Source organism: Telopea speciosissima, chromosome 7, assembly GCF_018873765.1.
Source record: "Telopea speciosissima isolate NSW1024214 ecotype Mountain lineage chromosome 7, Tspe_v1, whole genome shotgun sequence".
Lineage (NCBI taxonomy): Eukaryota > Viridiplantae > Streptophyta > Magnoliopsida > Proteales > Proteaceae > Telopea > Telopea speciosissima.
In genome coordinates, this window is record NC_057922.1 from 47,909,613 (window position 1) to 47,926,816 (window position 17,204).

The window sequence follows — 17,204 nt, forward strand, 5'->3', positions numbered from 1 at the left end:
GAAATAGATCTGATGGCCCCAGCTGAGGATGGAAGCATTATTAATGAGTGAAAAAACTGTAATAGATACCTGAGAGACAGAAGCTCTCTTTGACAAGTGTCCTTTCTATCTTCCCCAAGCTGGACATAGAACCCATAGAGACCATTCTTTAGAAAAACCTGAAAGAGGAATGACTTCAATGTGGATCCATAGATGAAAAGATGAACAACTAAACATCCATAAAGAATGGTCATGTGGTTTAATTAGTATTGTTAGTAGAGACTGTTTAGTGTCTCGGTTCTAGTCAAGGATAGTTTGGGTATTATGTCTTATTTGCTTCTTTCTTATTTCTCTATTGTGTCTTTTAAGTGAATATGTATACCTACCTCCCTGATTCGATCAAATGTTCCAATGCTGTTTGCCTTTTCTGTTTTCATGGATTGCTTTTAACCTTTTCCATAACCTTAGCATAGATAAAGTTAGTGATATTTCAGACAATCAATGATGATAGATTGAAGCTGAAGAGGATTAAAATGTGAAAAATAGGTACTGTACAGAATCTGCCACAAAAAGACTTGGATTAGTCTAATCATTTCTATTAGAGACCAATGGAAATGATTAGCAAAAGAAACCCAATGGATTCTTTTTTTTTTTTGTGTGGTGGGTAAGAAAGGTTCTTGAGACTTACAAAACTTAAAAAAAAAAAAAAACACTCTGTAAAATAATACAGATTAGGTTTTCTTGTAAAAATTACAAGGTTGCATATGTTATGGAAATAATATTCTTTGGTTGAACATAGTATGGTTTATAATTATATTTAGTAATAAATATATGTAATATTCAGAAAAACCCATATCAGCCCGATACAGTCTGATATGGTCAAAATATATCAGTATCCCTATCGATATGAACTAAATCCGAGGATAGACAAAGAGTGGCTACAGTCCTTCTACATCTCTTCCAAATATAGGAGTCAAAGACATATGGGAGAACAGGTTTTTCTACAAAATATTGCCAATGGAACTAATAAGGCACTAACACACACCTACCATTACACTAACACAACAACAGATAAGAATATTTTTATATGTTAAAAGAGCACAAAGATAAAGACTCACTCTCCTTCTCTCTTTAGAAAGTCTCACACTCTTTTGAAGGTAGGCCATGTCCATGTGAGCAGCTGCTTTAACTTTAGTTTTGCTATTAAAGCTGCTCATAGAAAACTTGCTACAAATGCAGCTTGTCCTGATCAGCTACTACAGTTTATGTTACTAACAGGTAAGGAGGCCAAAAAAGAAGAAAATGTGATACTAACTAAAAAATACAGCAAGAAGAAAATGAGGTTGGTTTCCTTAATGTTTTCTTTCAGATTATGATCATAGACTTTAAACTGATCTATCCAAGTGGTACTGCAACTGCACATCTTATCAGCAGCTTCCACACTCCACAAGGATCAAAATTAGCCAAGTAAGACTCTGCTTCTTGCAGACATGTTAAAATAAGCCATGGGAAGTTTATTTTCATATTAATTTTCAGTTCAACTCTTTTCCATTTCCAGGAAGCAAGTCAAGGCATTAGGCAAGTTCTTCTCATTCAGTTCTTGTGGGCATTCTTCCAATGGTTCTTCACTGCAGGGGATAATTGTGGATTCATTGACTTCCCTACATTCGGTCTCAAAGCATTTGATAACAAGTAATATAATGTTCTACAGTTCAAACAGGATGATATGTTTTGTTTCAAGTTAAGACAGATATGACACTCTTGAGGGGATTAGTGATTTCTTGGTACAGGAAAAGAGTAAACTCTCTAGAGTATCATATATTCAACTTTTTAATAGTTCTTTATAAGGGAGCCCCACTTCAGCCACATGGACTGGTGAGATGGTCATTTAGACTACCTGACCTGTTGGACAAACTATTGAACAGCAAAGACACAGGACAGAATCACAGTGAGTAAAAGTAAAGTAGAAACAAACCAGAATATGATTCAATCAAAACTGAACATCTAACACTTGGAAACTGACCAGTTTGATCCAATGGTTGGATTAGTCAAACTTGATGATGAACATAATTAGTGACTAGAAAAAACAGAATTTGGAAACTGAAATGAAACAGGGATAACTCACAAACCAGAGGTCAGATGGAACTCAAGTTCTGGTTCAAGAAAGATCCTATAGAGTAGAATAACTTCTCAAAGTTTGGGCTATATCTGATGGTTGGATTGAAAGAAACAATATAACAAAATTTCAGTTAGAAAACGTTATGAATCAGAAATCATAGGAAGGAAAACAGAGTAGAGTCCTGCAGAAAAAATGATTTAACAAATATATTGAACTCTAACATCAATTTGCAGAACTAGAGGCAATCAGAAATGGCAGCTTCGATTTCTTTGAATGTCTTAGATAGCCTGTGCCAAGTGATTGTGAAAGAAGCAGATTTGTTTCTTGTAGTGGAAGATCAGGTCAAGACCCTTGGAGATCAGCTCAAACTTATGGGTTCTTCCCTCAGAGATGCAGAGAGAGCAGAGGATCAAGAACATGTTGCAATAGAGGAATTGGTTATCCAAATTAGGGATTTAACCTATGAAGCTGAGGACATCATTGAGAAATACTTGGTGGTTGCAAGGCAAAGTGCATTTGGCTTTGATCGTTTGAATTCCAAATTCAATATATTATTCACTAAGAATGATTTTGGAAGAAAGTTTGAAGCCATCAGAAAACAAATTGAGGAAATTTATGCAAACAAGTCTGGTGGAACTGAAGAAACAACAGAAGTTGCTTTCCATAAATCTTATCTTGATGGGTCACCATTGCCCAAGTACAGGAAAGGTTCCTATGTTGCAGACAATGCTGATGTGGTAGGATTCCACAATGACATTGAAATGCTGGTTCCACGATTGATTGAAGGAGGAACACGGCGTGCTGTTGTACCAATTGTCGGAGTTGGTGGCTTAGGTAAGACTACTTTGGCCAAGAAAGTCTTTAACCTTGTAAAGAGTAAGTTCAGATGCCATGCTTGGGTTTCTATCTCTCAAGATTGCACATCCATGAATGTTTTGCAGAAGATTGTAAAATCTTTTACAGGGATCATAGAAGTGAAGGAAATAGAAAAGAAGCTTTCAGACTTCCTCAAGTACAAGAAGTACTTAATAGTCTTGGATGATATATGGAGAACTGCTGTCTTGGAGGATTTGGCTCCACACTTTCCTGACGATAACAATGGAAGTAGAATAATGTTCAGCCAAAAGAGAAACTGGAGTTGAACTTGGTGCCAAGAACCATCTACATTCCTTAATATATTGTCTTTGGTAATATCGTAGTGTAGCTACTATCCCATATTCTATTCTTCCAATATTCTATATTAGCACTTTCTTTCCAATCACATGATCAAAATCAATGTATCCTAATGAAAATTTAGAAATAAGACCACTGAGGAATGAAAGGATAAATAAGGCTCTAAGTATTGATTCAGAAAGCCAGAGCTTGAGACAACCTAAATGTGCTAAAGCAGGGGAAGTGAGGGCAGAAATTAAAACATAATCATTATTGTCATAGGAAAACAACTAAAAAGGACAAAGCTCACAAAATATTTCCATAAATCAATTTTGTACCAAGTAATAACCCAAAGTAACTAATAATAAGACCTCTTCCTCTGATAAAAGGTCCCATAAAGTAATTTGACAACTAGAATATCTTATTTTCCATCAATTATTTCTCAGTATAATAGTTACAATACATTTAGTAGCTAATATTCTCTTACAATTTCAAATCTCCAAACGTACTAAAGTGCTTTGTGCAAAATTCTTTGAAACCTCAACTATTAAATCTTCTTAGTATTCTGTTTTAGTAGTACTCCAGCTAGGAAGAAACCCTCAAAAGAAGCACGGGAAAAAAACATTGATTTGGCTTCAGTTAAAGGTGCTATTTGGACCTATATCCACTGTTGTGCCATCGTGCGGCGCAGCAGTGGCCATGTCTATACAGTGGGGCCTGCTGTGCACACATGGCCACTGCTGCTCCGCAAGATGGCACAGCAGCGCTGCAGTACACAGCAGCAGATAAAAATTATTGCTATTTCCTATTGTGTCCAGTGACCGGCCAACCAAATATAAACTGCATGAAAACTTCTGACCTCCTAATCATGGAACCCAAATGCCTCGACTATTTTTCGATCGAAGTAATGCACACTCTCATGCACACTCTTTTAGTATAATTATGCTCAAGACATAGATGAGCTTGTATATCTAGAACAGAGAAGTTAACAAGGACGCTTCATCAAATCAATCACATTGCATATTTTACTCGCTTCATCAATATTTTAGGAATATTGATGCAACCAGGTTATCCTCAATATACAATTAGAAACAATTTGCACATTTGTCAACAAAAAACGATAATGATCATTTGATGATTTTGTGAGCATGACATGGTAAAATTTGAAGAGCTCTACCTGGGTCCGGACAATCTTAGAATGCCAAAGTTCCCAGTTTGCATAAATCGAACTTTGCCCAAAACTTCAGCTGTGAAAAAATGTGACTTGCGATAACCAATCATCCACCACAATAAATCTAAAATAGATATCAGAGTTCTTTGCGAAACATTCCCCAAATTGAAAGAATCGAGAGAGAGAGAGAGAGAGAGAGAGAGAGGTAACCTGGATTAGGGTTTTAAGCGTCTAGAGGATGACTCCCAATCAAAGAGATGAACAAGAGAAAACTGTGAGATAAAAAGGATAAGGGCGAGAGAGATGAGAAGGGAATTCGTAATCGATTGGGATTAGTGAGAGATTGAGGGCAAGAGAGATTAAACAGTGGGCAACAGATATGAGAGGATCAGTGAGAGATTGAGGGCGAGAGGGATTAGATTGAGGGCGAGAGAGAGGAGCAGTTTGTATATGGCGAGAGTGAGAGAGATTCATGAGTCGATATACGCGAGAACTGAAAAAAAAAAAAAAACACAGCGGGAAAACAAAATAAAAAAATGGAAAAATTGTTTAGGGGTGGAAAACTAATACGATGGATCGAGTAATTAATCCGTGCCATTTATAAACTTAATACGATGGCCTAATTATTCCGTTGTTTTATGAAAAATGTACATGACTGTTTACCATGAAATTAGTTTACCGTCTTAAACTATAAATTCTTACTATCGTGAATGCTACTTTTAACCATGGAATTTAATTTTAGTGGTAATAATATAAATATTCAACACGGTACCATGAATTCTGTCACTACGAAATTTGTAACTATGGAAATATAATAGTGTCAGGAAAGATGGGACATGTAACCATGGAATTATATTTCTGTTGTAAATAACACTTATTAGGGCGGAAAAAAAAATTCCGCAGTAAAATTTTTGTCGTAAATGACCCTTTTTCTTATAGTGTTGATCGATTTGCGGCTAGTTAGAAAGAAGAAATCCAGATTTAAACGTGAAAATTCATGTTTAACAGTGACTGGGTGATTCACTCGGAGATTGGCCCAAATGCCCAGTGATACCATCTGACCTCTGATTTGATTCCTGTCTTTTGGAACAATACCTTTGGGTCTAGAGCAATGTGTGGAACTTACAAATGACCTAAAAACCCTTCCCCATCCATCCTTGCTGATATCCACACCTTGGATGCACAAGTGGAGCCCACAGAGCTAGGAACCCACACATAAGCTAAGCCAAACCTGAACTTGAAACCTTGGAACTATTTTATATGAATGATAGGTCTATAAGTAGGCAAATCTTGCTATTAAAATTCATGAGAGGTGACCTCTGCATCTCTGGGTGATGCACTAGGAGTTTGACCCAAAGGCCCAGTGCAAAGTCGTAGAGAATTATAATTAATGATTGTGTATTCAAAACTGGATCCAATCAAACCTAGACCAACCCTAGGACATTAACCCGCTTTTAAACCATGTTTGACATATTTTAATGGTCCGGTTGACTTAGGGTTATAACCCCGAGGTCGAGGTGCAGTGTCAGATACCGGCTGGGACCGAGCTGACTGAAGAGCAAGCATGACTAGTACAAGGTGAGTGGAATTACACCATGTGTGTAGGTGTAACATGACTAATGAGTCATGGCAACAACAACAATATTATTTACTGTTTTACTTATTAAATTTCTTTATATTCTTATTGACTCTAATACGTATCAGATGGTTATTGAAATTGAATGTTGATGTTATACTTGTGAAAATGCTAGATTAGATGCCATAGTCGGCTTGAAAATGAGGCTTGTGGTAGCCCGTAGAATGGGATGCGATTGACACAACCCGACTCATACTATGCCATATAGAATGCATTGGGCTAGAGTATCATCACCCGTGCTACGAACCCTTGCCAACAGGGGTTAAGGTGTTGGATGTCTATGGGAGAACCAATATCAAGAGAAAAAGGAAAAGAATTATGTTACACCGAACAGGTGATTACTTGGCTGAACGCCAGAGAAAGAAAAATGTTATACCGGATTGCTGAAGAATGATTTCACAGACCAATCCCAGAGGACTGGTCGGGCTGACCTTGGTGAATGATGCGGGAGCTGACTGATCCTCTCCTACAACTCAATTGGTGTATCGCGGGAAGGGGTTAGAACCCGCATCAAGGATACATGTATTGGGGATTGTAGTAGCACTTTTACCTGCCTTAGTTGTGATGCTAGGTGGCTAAATTATAAAATGGATTGCATTGCATGTAGGAGTCATTTGGTTGTGCTTGCATGTGCATGCATGGTTATATTTCATTCATGGGCTCGGTGGAGCTTACACTCTTGTATATTTATTTTTGTTAGATGATATTGCAGGTGGATGTTATGATGGTGGGGAGGCTCATTTCGAGCAGGATAGTCATGCTGATTATGACGGTGTGGGTTTGGACCCGGTTGGAGGTTGTCCCTCTGGAGTGGGTGATTACAGTGACTGTTGAAGATGGCCTTTGAAGGGCGGATAGCTGATTTCTTCTAACCTAGGGATTCTTTTAATGTAGATAAGAATCTATTGACTTTTTCCCTTTTTGTGTAGCTTTATTTGGGGCATTTGTTGTCTTGCCCTTTTTTATTCTTTTGTAAAGCTATTGGTTGGAAGTATTGGGACTTCCAGTTGTGTGATGTGAGAGAACAAGAACAAAAATAATGTCTATATATATTTGGCCTTGATGGCTTAGCATAATTAATAGCCTCCGCTGCACTTTGATGGTTCTATTTTTTCCGTTGTTATGGGTGTGTGGGTTTGTGAATGTTAGCAACTGCTTCTGGATCCTTGGAGTTTAGCGGATTGCTACCGTGCAATTCGGGTCACCTACCTAATCCTCCTAGGGGGTGGTTTGGGGTGTGACAAACTGAGTTTGTATAAGTGAAATACAAGTTGAGGAACTCATCAAATTACTTTCCATTTTCATGGTAAAGCTTTAACCTATGAGATTCCTTCCTTCCACATCATTTTCCTATACTTAACTTAGGACTAAGATTTATTTGAGATTTAAAGACATGAAATTACTGTCTAACATGCCAGTATGTGATTTAACTTATAATCTATAGGATTGGGACTCAATTCCTTTGCATGCATGCTTAGACCCAACGATAGGACCTAATCCTAATTCTAGGTTAAACTAATGTTGACCTTTATCACCTTGAATGCTTGAATTAAAGCCTTTTCAGACCAAACATTAGCTTGGATGTTGATTTGATGATGAGAACTCAATTCCATACATGTATGTTAAATCCCAACTCGAATGTCAAATTCTACTACTCTGGCAGATTGACCCCTGTTTAATTAAAATGATATAACTTTACCATCTGAGCCTCATTTTCTTTGATTCCAATTGTGTTAGAAACTAGATTCATAGAGATCCATTTTAATAGAAGGAACTACTGTCCAATTCTATCTCTAAGAGATCCAGAATTCCACTTCAAGTTGCTGTCATGGATTGAATTCTTCTATTCTGGCATATTGACCCATGTTCAGTTAAAATGACATAACTCAACCATGTGAATCTTGACTGCCTTGCTTCTTGATTTGTTAGACACTAGACTCATAGGGCTTCATTTGGTTAGAAGAAACCATTTTCCAATTCTCCCTCCAAGTGAGCTGAAATTCAACTTCAAACCCAAACTTTCCTATTGTTGCTCTGTGGTTGATCCACACTGGTCAATCCGGATCAACCAGTCTGATCAACCAGTACTGCTGTTGATACATGTAATTGCCATTTCTATCGAGTGGGCCCAGTGTCTCGCACCCCGGATCATCTCCCCGCACTCCAACTAGCTCGTGGAAATAATGCCTCGATAATGTGACCATGTGGGGCCCACTTATAGGCCTATATGCTATAAAATAAGCTATAGAATGTGCTTTTCATAAAATCTACACTAGCCAAACAGACCCTAAGCCTAATCCCTATATAAGCTAACTTAAACCTTAGAAATTAGCCCTATTCATTTCATTGGAGAAGAAGGAGAGAAAGAGGAGAGGAAGAAGGAGAGAAAGAGAAGAGAAAGAAGAAGGAGCTTGGATCCATCCTTGAGCTTAGCATACTTGAGGTAACACTCCTAGGCTCGATTTTCCTTAACCTTAGTGCTATCCTTAGGTTCTATTTACAGCCAACTTCATGGCCTTGGTATGCACTCATGATCCATCATGCTTATATATGAAATTCCATGGATTTCTTGCTAGATGCTAGAAATTCTTGCATGCATGTGAAGATCTAGCCCCTTTGCACCCCATCTCTGTTTTTCTTTGAACTCAGATTACCATGGTAATTGTTCTAGCTTAGGAATAGTAAGTTGCCATGCCATATGATAGGTCTAGAGTCTAGACTATAGCTAATGGAGTAGGACATGCCTTTCCTTGATTGCATGACAATTCCATGACCACATGTACATAACAGTACAGTTTATGAGTTAATCAAACTCCTGTAACTGATTTCTGCAGATTCATGTGTTTAACCCCATGCATGTTGGCCATGTGGGCCATAGATCCCAAAACCCCCCATGCATGTTTGATTTTTTGTTTGAAGTATGATGTTTGCCATAGAAGTAACCTATATGTGCTCCCTGATCATCCTTATTAGCCATAGATCAGTAGAACTAAGCCTATATAGTGAAAACTTTCAGATTTCTCTAGCTGTACAGTCATTAGTCAATTGCCACTGGTCGATTGGATGGACCAGTACCAATCGACCACTACCAGAAACTTGAACCAGATCTGAACCTGATCAACCCCATGGCCAGAAACATCATATGGGAGGCCATTTATGTAAACCAAATAGGAAACCATGCCCTGTTGCTACCTTTGAGTGACGGGTTGATTCCCTAATGTTGATTGGATCAACCAGTCGAATCAACCAGTACTGATCCTTGATTAAAAACTTGACCAAACTACGAGGAATACTTAGAACCTCACCTGAAAGCCCTATGGTGGGAAGCCATGTTCAAATCCATAAACCCTTTTCAGTTTTGCTGCTACAAGCACTACTGGTCGATCCCCACAGATCGATTGGATCGACCACTCCAATTGACCATTGTTGTTGTCTTTCCAGAATTGAGTCTGGCCTTGTTTTAAAACCTAAACCAAGGGTACCCTTGGACTCCTTGACTATTTTAAACACTGATTGATAATTGCTTTGATTTAATTAACCTTAGGGTATAACAACTTGCCCGACGACGTGTATCGGAGTGCTTTTGAGAATCAGCAATCTTTCGAACAAGTAGATCTTAGCCAAAGTAAATGGATATGAATCATTCTTGTAGGTGTAATGCTGCTAAACACTGTAAAGATAATTCAATGTTTTTTCTTTTTTTTAAATTGCTTGAAAATTATGAAATCAATTGTATAAATATAGAAATGATTATGCCATGACTGAAATGCTGCATTATAATGAAATGCATGATATTGAACAACTAGACTAGATGTCATAGTTGGCGGCTTGGAAATGAATGGTATGGTGAGCCGTAGTATGGGCTATAGGAGCACTACACACTTCATACTTGGAAATGGGGAGTGTGGTAGCCCGTAGAATGGGATACAGTTGACACCACTCAACTCATACTCACCATGCAGATCATATGGTTAGATTGAACATACCCTTATGCTACAACCTTTACCAATGGAGATGCATGTGTTGGGTGATCATGGCCTCTTGAAAGCCGAGGGGGGTAGAATCTGGGATAGGTTGTCATGGTTATCTTAGGGTCTGCCAAGGGAGGGAATCGGTGCTCCTAGCCCAGCACGGGTTCCATTCGCAATGATTGAGGTTGCAACCAAAGTGATGAAAGGAAGAAGTGGAGGTTGTTGCCCGAGTCATTGTAAGTAGCATCAACCTAGTGACTTAGTTGTGTTGCTAGGTGGACTAGAGTAATAAAATTGAATCCAAGCATATAGATTCATGATGATGTGTTGCATCTGCATGCATGATTTATTATTCATTTGTTGGGCTTAGTGGAGCTCATCCCTCGTGGATTATTTTTTTGAAATGATTTTGCAGGTACTGGTTTACTTTCGACGATGGAACTGTAGATCTCCATCATCTTGTTATTCTACGACGTTTTGTGATTATTTAAGTTTCTTTCTTTCAAGAAATGTAACTATCAAGATAATGTACTTTTTTATTATAAATGGATATGTATATGGTATAGCATAGGTATTTGGGATTTTACTGTAATTATTATAATCCATCTTTTGGGTAGCTCAAGTCTTCTGTTGCCTTTTGATATACTTTCTTTATATATCTACCCTTGTTGGTGGTTTGTGACATATAAGTATTGCTTCTGGATCTTGGAGGATTGGTGGTTATCGTGGGATATTCGGGTCGTTCGCTCAAACCTCCTAGGGAGTGGTTTGCGGTGTGACAATAATCCTTCAAATTTCCATTTCCTTGCACTTATACTCTGACAATACTAAACCTTATTCATTCCATGAAACTAACACTGAATTATATTCAGTAAGTCAACCTCCAAAGGTTAGTGGAATCCTATTCTATTTCAAAAAGTTCAGCTGGATTCTTTGATACCCATATCTACGATAAGAACATAATCTTGTCTGTCTTGAGTATACATGCATCTAACACATATCTTAAATTAATGGCTATAACATAAGTGTTTCAGTACAGCGAGCCAGCTATATGGTCGTGTAGGCCTTGGACACACTCCATTTGTAGAGAACATTACCAAAAACATCATAGAAGATCAGCTCTGATCCGCATCGGTTTCGGTAATCTCTACAGTCATGAATCCTTGCCCATCATAGAAGAATTTCAGTCCCTCTTTCTTCAGATCATAGTGACCTCTCCATGCCTGTGAACCACCCCCACTGGTGAAGTTTTGAAGTTTACTGCATTCCCAAATCCAATTTCATCAGGTACTTCAGTTCAATTGCCCCAAGAGTACTTACAGTTTTTAACATTGTTAGGGTTTGTGACAGATTTACCTGTCTCGGCTACTGATGTGTTGCACCAAATGGTCATGTCCATTAATGTAAAGATCAACATCATCGGCCTGAGAAATTCAAAGAGAAGTATAATACAGTTACAAACTTAAGGGCATATATAGCTGTATTAACCTTCTGTTTTAGTTAGAATTAACTTCGATCAATCACCATAAGGATTGGGAGAAGCTCCTTCACAAGCTCAATGGTGTCACGATGTTGGCCAGCACTTCTCAATGTATGATGACCAACGACGATCTTCCACTTTGCCGTCGACTCTTTCAATGCTGAATCAAGATCCTATTGATATAACCATTACCAGATGTTTAGATTGTGATCTTCTAGTGGAATTAAGCTCTCAAAGTTTAAGCCTTTTTAGGCTAACAAAACAGATATAATGGGGAAGTAAATGAATGGGTTACCTTCTTAAGGTCACTTAGATATATATTCTTCTCTACTAGGAGTAATACCTCTCCAGTCATAGGTATCACCCCCTGGATGAGTGAAGTACTTGTCTACGAATGGAGTAGTGTCAACAAAGAAGAACTCTGCGATTTCTGTCAAATAACAAAGAAAAGAATAACAAGAATTGATAATCAGGTTTCTTCAATTGGATCAACAAAGGATGAAATGGAGGATGGTAGAGAGGGAGATCATGAAGCATATATAATACCTGTAGTAACAATGAAAGATCTCATGCACAGCCATTTTTTATCAATCAAGGTAAGAATTGGACTCAATTGAGCCTCTACATCACCCCTGTAGTCGTGGTTGCCCAAAACTGTGCAAATTTAGCTTCAAAATTAATCAATTAAGAAAAAAAAAAAAATTTTCGATTGATTGGTTTATTAGTTAATGTGTGAACATACCATTGTACCATTGTTTTTGCAGGCTTTTAGCAGTGTAGATTTTGGAAAATGACTCCTCAAATTGCGGGTCATCGGTGCCAGTCAGACCGTTATGGTAGAAGTTGTCGCCGGTGGAGATAATAAAAGCTGGGTCAAGCACTTCTGCTACCTTTCCCATCTAAAAAATTAACACATAAAAGATTGTTCAGATTAGCACATAAGAGCAAAGAAAGAAGCCCAAACTATAGTTCAAACTCCAAACCTTGTGAGAATGAGGTTCCTTGCGCCAGTGTAGGGGCCAATAAAAGTGTATGCAGGTGCATCAACATGAATGGTTTTTTTTTTTTTTTTTAATTTCTCAGGGGGCAGGGTGGTAATTTGGCGTACTCCTGTATTTGGGTGCAAGAATAACCACGCGACCGCAACCAAGTAGGATGCTTTTTACAATATTTTTCTTAAATCTATTATTGTATTAAATAAAGGTAAAGGGTTCTCCATTACCCGTGTGAAGAGAAATCTTCCATGCCAAACCAATAATAGTACAAAGAATGATATAATCCACGTGAGAACCACATGCTCATGTTAAAAGAAATAAAACTATATAAAAAACACATGTAAGAGTGCGATAATGTTACTAAAGGAATCAATTTCACTGCAAGGTGTAAAGGGTAATATTTGATGACAACAAAATTGTACCATCTATATATATGGGTAATATCAATTAACTAATCAACATATATATGTGTTATATTGAAAATAATTTCTATAGAATGGCATCAAAATTATTTTAAATGGCATAGAAAGTGAATGTGGTCTTATATAGTAATACATTTGTGGAACCTATTTATCAAAATATTTTTTCTCAGGTATACCTTCCCCGGTAAGAATTCATGACAAACAATTTTTTGGCAAAAATATTTTTTGAGGGTGGCAAATTCATTGTATAGGAAAATATAATGCCTGAACTGCAACTTGAGTCTGGTTGAACTGGCCTTTCCTTCCCCAATCTCCGACAACGAAAATCCAGAGTGAATCAGAGTTCACTGGATGATCGATCCGATGAAGCTTTCCCAACGAAGAAACTAAACACAAGGCAAGGGTGGCTGACCATAGAAGGCACAGAGCCATGGACCTGTTGAAGGAACAAGCAGCCATGACTCTTGCGTACAGGAAAAGGATCAGATCAAAGAAAGATGGAATCAGAAAGAAAAAGCGAGAAAGAGAGAACTTTCTTCACAATTTCCAAATGGGTTCTGTGTTGGTCAAACAACGGTCCAGGGATCAAACCATGGTTCCCTAGGAAAACCAATTATAAACCAATTAGGGTATTGCACACCTTGGGTTATCCCATGGTGTCCCATGGGTGCCCCATTTTAATTTTTAGGGTTTCCTATGGTTGCCCATGGGAACCCTGGTGCATCCCTGTTAGGGTTTCTCCTTCCCTCATGTGTCCCACGCAAATTATAGAACACATTAGGGACAAAGAAAATACATCTCTAGTCATCACATGCCAAGAGGGATCCATCCCATACTCGAATGCGCAGCGGAAATAAATCGATTCGAGTTTCTTTCGCATCCCTTAAATATTAATAATCAATAAACTGAAAGAATTAATAAAGAACTGCTAACCTGGTGAGCCTCAAGTGTTGTTCCTCCAATAGACAGTGGTTCTTCCTCCAGTGAGCGCTCCAAGCAAACAAATCTGAACCCCCAATGGTGCTACCAAGGTTCTTCAAGCCAATCCCAGATGCTCTCGAACTCTTCAGCATATATCTAGGGTCTCTCAAACCTAACTCTCAAACACAGATGAGAGAAGCAAGAAGAAGAGAGATCACAAGAGGGAGAGAGAGAGTGTCTGCCAAAAACATGGAGAGCTTGCTCTCCCTTCTGCGTTTTGGTCCCCTATATATAAGACTAGGGTTTAATTAAAAAACCCTGATGGATTAATTAATCCCAGTGAGAGTCATACTCTCTCTCTCTCTCTCTCTCTCTCTCTTTTTGGCAGTTCTGTTTAAACTCAGAGTGCTACACAGGTGAAGAAGCAGAATCTAATAGGGAAAGTATTAATTAATTACTTTATTTCATTATTAATGGATAATTACAATTAGCACCATATCCATTAATTAAATAAAGTACTAATTAAAATAGCAAATTCTAAATAACTCCCTATATGATAACTATTTATCATATACAACCCCCCACTAATCAACACCATCATTATGGAATCTAGGGCATGTACTGCCAAACCCCAATCCATAGTATATGTCTATATACGAGCGTCTGTGCATCTGATCGGATCCCGCAAAACTCGATAAAACACTTTGTTCAAATAATTATAATTAATCTATCGTTTTATGTAAAATAGATTTTTGCAAAATCATTTCCAATAAGGCACTGGATCCAGATTCTGATCCGACCATACACAGACAGTCTCAATCTTGGTGTTCCCCAATCGGGCGGTGGTGACCATGTTGGATAACTCCTTCACTCACAAAGTGTTCACGCATTCCCAGAACACCGGCTTTGACTCGCTTGAGTCTCAATCATTGATGAACCAAAGAATGCGATCACACTTTGCAGTGACAGGGTTCCCTCAGGCTCAGGGTGTCGGTGACACATGTCTATCCCTTCCTACATCTGGCAGTAATACATGAGGGAATCGACAAAGTAGATTCTTCACCAATGCACACATCAAACATGTGAGCACTCGCATTCATACCCTGATATCACATGTCTAGGCATACCCAATGCGACAACCATATGATAAGGGTGCCCAACCCAAACCCTAGTCGTGACTACCATTTTAAGTAAAACTTAGGGACACATAATGCTCAAAAAGTTTATATCGCATGTGATAATATTAAACTAAAATGTATAAATGTTCAATACAAAGGTGAATCGGGTTGAACCGGACCGAATCGGGTTTGATGGACACACACTTGTCCAACAATCTCCCACTTGTACATCAAAGCCAATTCCCCATACATTTTAAACCCATGCCCTCCATGTGTTTCTCAAACACTCCTGAGACAAACCCTTTGTCATGACATCAGACACATTTGCAGTTGTGTCCACTTTGGAGATACTCACGTCGTCCTACTAGATAATCTCTCTGATGAGGTGAGACTTTCGCTGCACGTGTTTGTTCCTCTGATGAGCCCTAGGCTCCTTAGCTTATGCAATGACCCCTCTGTTGTCACATAACAGGGGAATAGGGCCCTTGACAAGGTCATGGGCTACCTCCAAATTTGATAGGAATTTTCTTAGCCAAACACCTTCTTTTGCTACATCACAAGCTTCAAGGTATTCTGCTTCGGTAGTAGAATCGGCTATAGACTTTTGTTTCGCACTCCGCCATACAAGGACAACCCCACCCATTAGATATACCATCCCGGACGTGGATTTTTTGCCATCCTTGTCAGTTTGAAAATCCAAATCTATGTAACCCACTACTGACAACTGATCAGATCCAAAAACCAAGAAATATTCGTTAGTCCTTCTCAGGTACTTAAGGATATTCTTGACTTCACTCCAATGCTTGCGTCCAGGGTTAGATTGATAACGACTTACCATACCTACTGCATAGCAAATGTCTAGCCTCATACACAACATAGCGTACATAAGACTCCCTACTGCTGAGGCATAGAGAATCCTCTTCATCTCTTCAATGTCTGTCTGAGACTAAGGACATTGAGATCTGGAAAGACTGACTCCATGTCTGAAGGGAACACTTTCCCTCTTGGAGTTCTCCATGCTAAATCTGGCCAGGACTTTGTCTATATAGGTAGCCTGTAACAAGCCTAGCATCCTTTTCTGGCGATCTCTTACGAGTTTGATCACAAGGATATAGCTAGCTTCACCAAGGTCTTTCATCGAAAACGTTGTGGATAACCACTGTTTTACTGATGAAAGAAAATCTATATCGTTACCAATCAGCAATATGCCATCTACGTACAAAACAAGAAAACATACTGCTCTCCCACTGATCTTCTTGTAAACAAATGGTTCATCCATGTTTTGATCAAAACCAAAATGATGTGATTGATTGATCAAACCTGATGTTCCAGCTCCTGGAAGCTTGCTTCAGCCCATAAATGGACCTTTGTAATTTGCATACCTTTCTTTCTTCCTCCAAGGAAGAGAACCCCTCTGGCTGTTCCATGTAGATTTCCTCTTAAAGGAATCCATTCAGAAATGCAGTCTGCGCATCCATCTGCCAGATTTCATAATCAAAGTATGCAGCGATAGCCAACAAAATCCTGATGGATTTTATCATCGCCACTGGTGAAAAGGTTTCCTCATAGTCTATACCCTCTTTCTGGTTATAGCCCTTTGCCACCAGTCTCGCTTTGAATCTTTCGACCTTTCCATCTGCGCCCTTCTTCCTCTTGAAGATCCATTTACATCCAATTGGCTTGACGCCAAGTGGTGGATCGACTAGAGTCCAGACCTTGTTGGAATGCATCGAATCGATTTCAGAGCGCATTGTCTCCAGCCACCTAGTGGCATCAACATCCTTTAGAGCCTCAGAGTATGTTATCGGATCATCATCCGATTCAACAGATGACATGTGGAAATCTTCCACAGTTTCCTCTTCGGTTAGAAGAGTAAGCCTGGTGGGTGGTCTAATAGTCCTCCCACTGCGTCGAGGTTCTTCAGGTGTTGGTATTTCAGTGGGTATGTTAATTGGTTTCACTTCAGGAAGTGACGTTTCTGAGCTATCTGATAGCTCTTTAATGACTACTAGTTCGGACCTCTGGGTCATCATTTCTTCCTTCAGAAATGTGATGTGTTTACTTACAATGACCTTCTGGTTAACAGGGTCATAGAAATAATAGCCTATCGTGCCTTTGAGGTAGCCTATGAAATAGCATCTTGAAGTCCTGGATTCCAACTTATCTGTCTGTTGCTTTCGCACATGTGCTATGCAACCCCATATCCTAAGGTGTTGAATAATGGGCTTACGCCCTTTCCA

At 38.8% G+C, this 17,204-nt stretch overlaps 1 protein-coding gene and 1 pseudogene across 1 annotated transcript; one reads left to right on the plus strand and one right to left on the minus strand.

Annotated features, from left to right (window-relative positions):
- Positions 1–2,349: 2,349 nt before the first annotated feature.
- Positions 2,350–3,240, plus strand: LOC122668642 (putative disease resistance protein At1g50180). Its single transcript, XM_043865180.1, has one exon. It carries the CDS (start codon positions 2,350–2,352, stop codon positions 3,238–3,240), a length of 891 nt encoding a protein of 296 aa, XP_043721115.1.
- A 7,678-nt stretch (positions 3,241–10,918) lies between these two features.
- Positions 10,919–17,204, minus strand: part of LOC122669168 — a 29,646-nt pseudogene continuing 23,360 nt past the window's right edge.

Coding starts and splice junctions, on each gene's coding strand:
- LOC122668642 (XM_043865180.1), top strand. CDS start 2,350: ATGGCAGCTTCGATTTCTTTGAATGTCTTAGATAGCCTGTGCCAAGTG.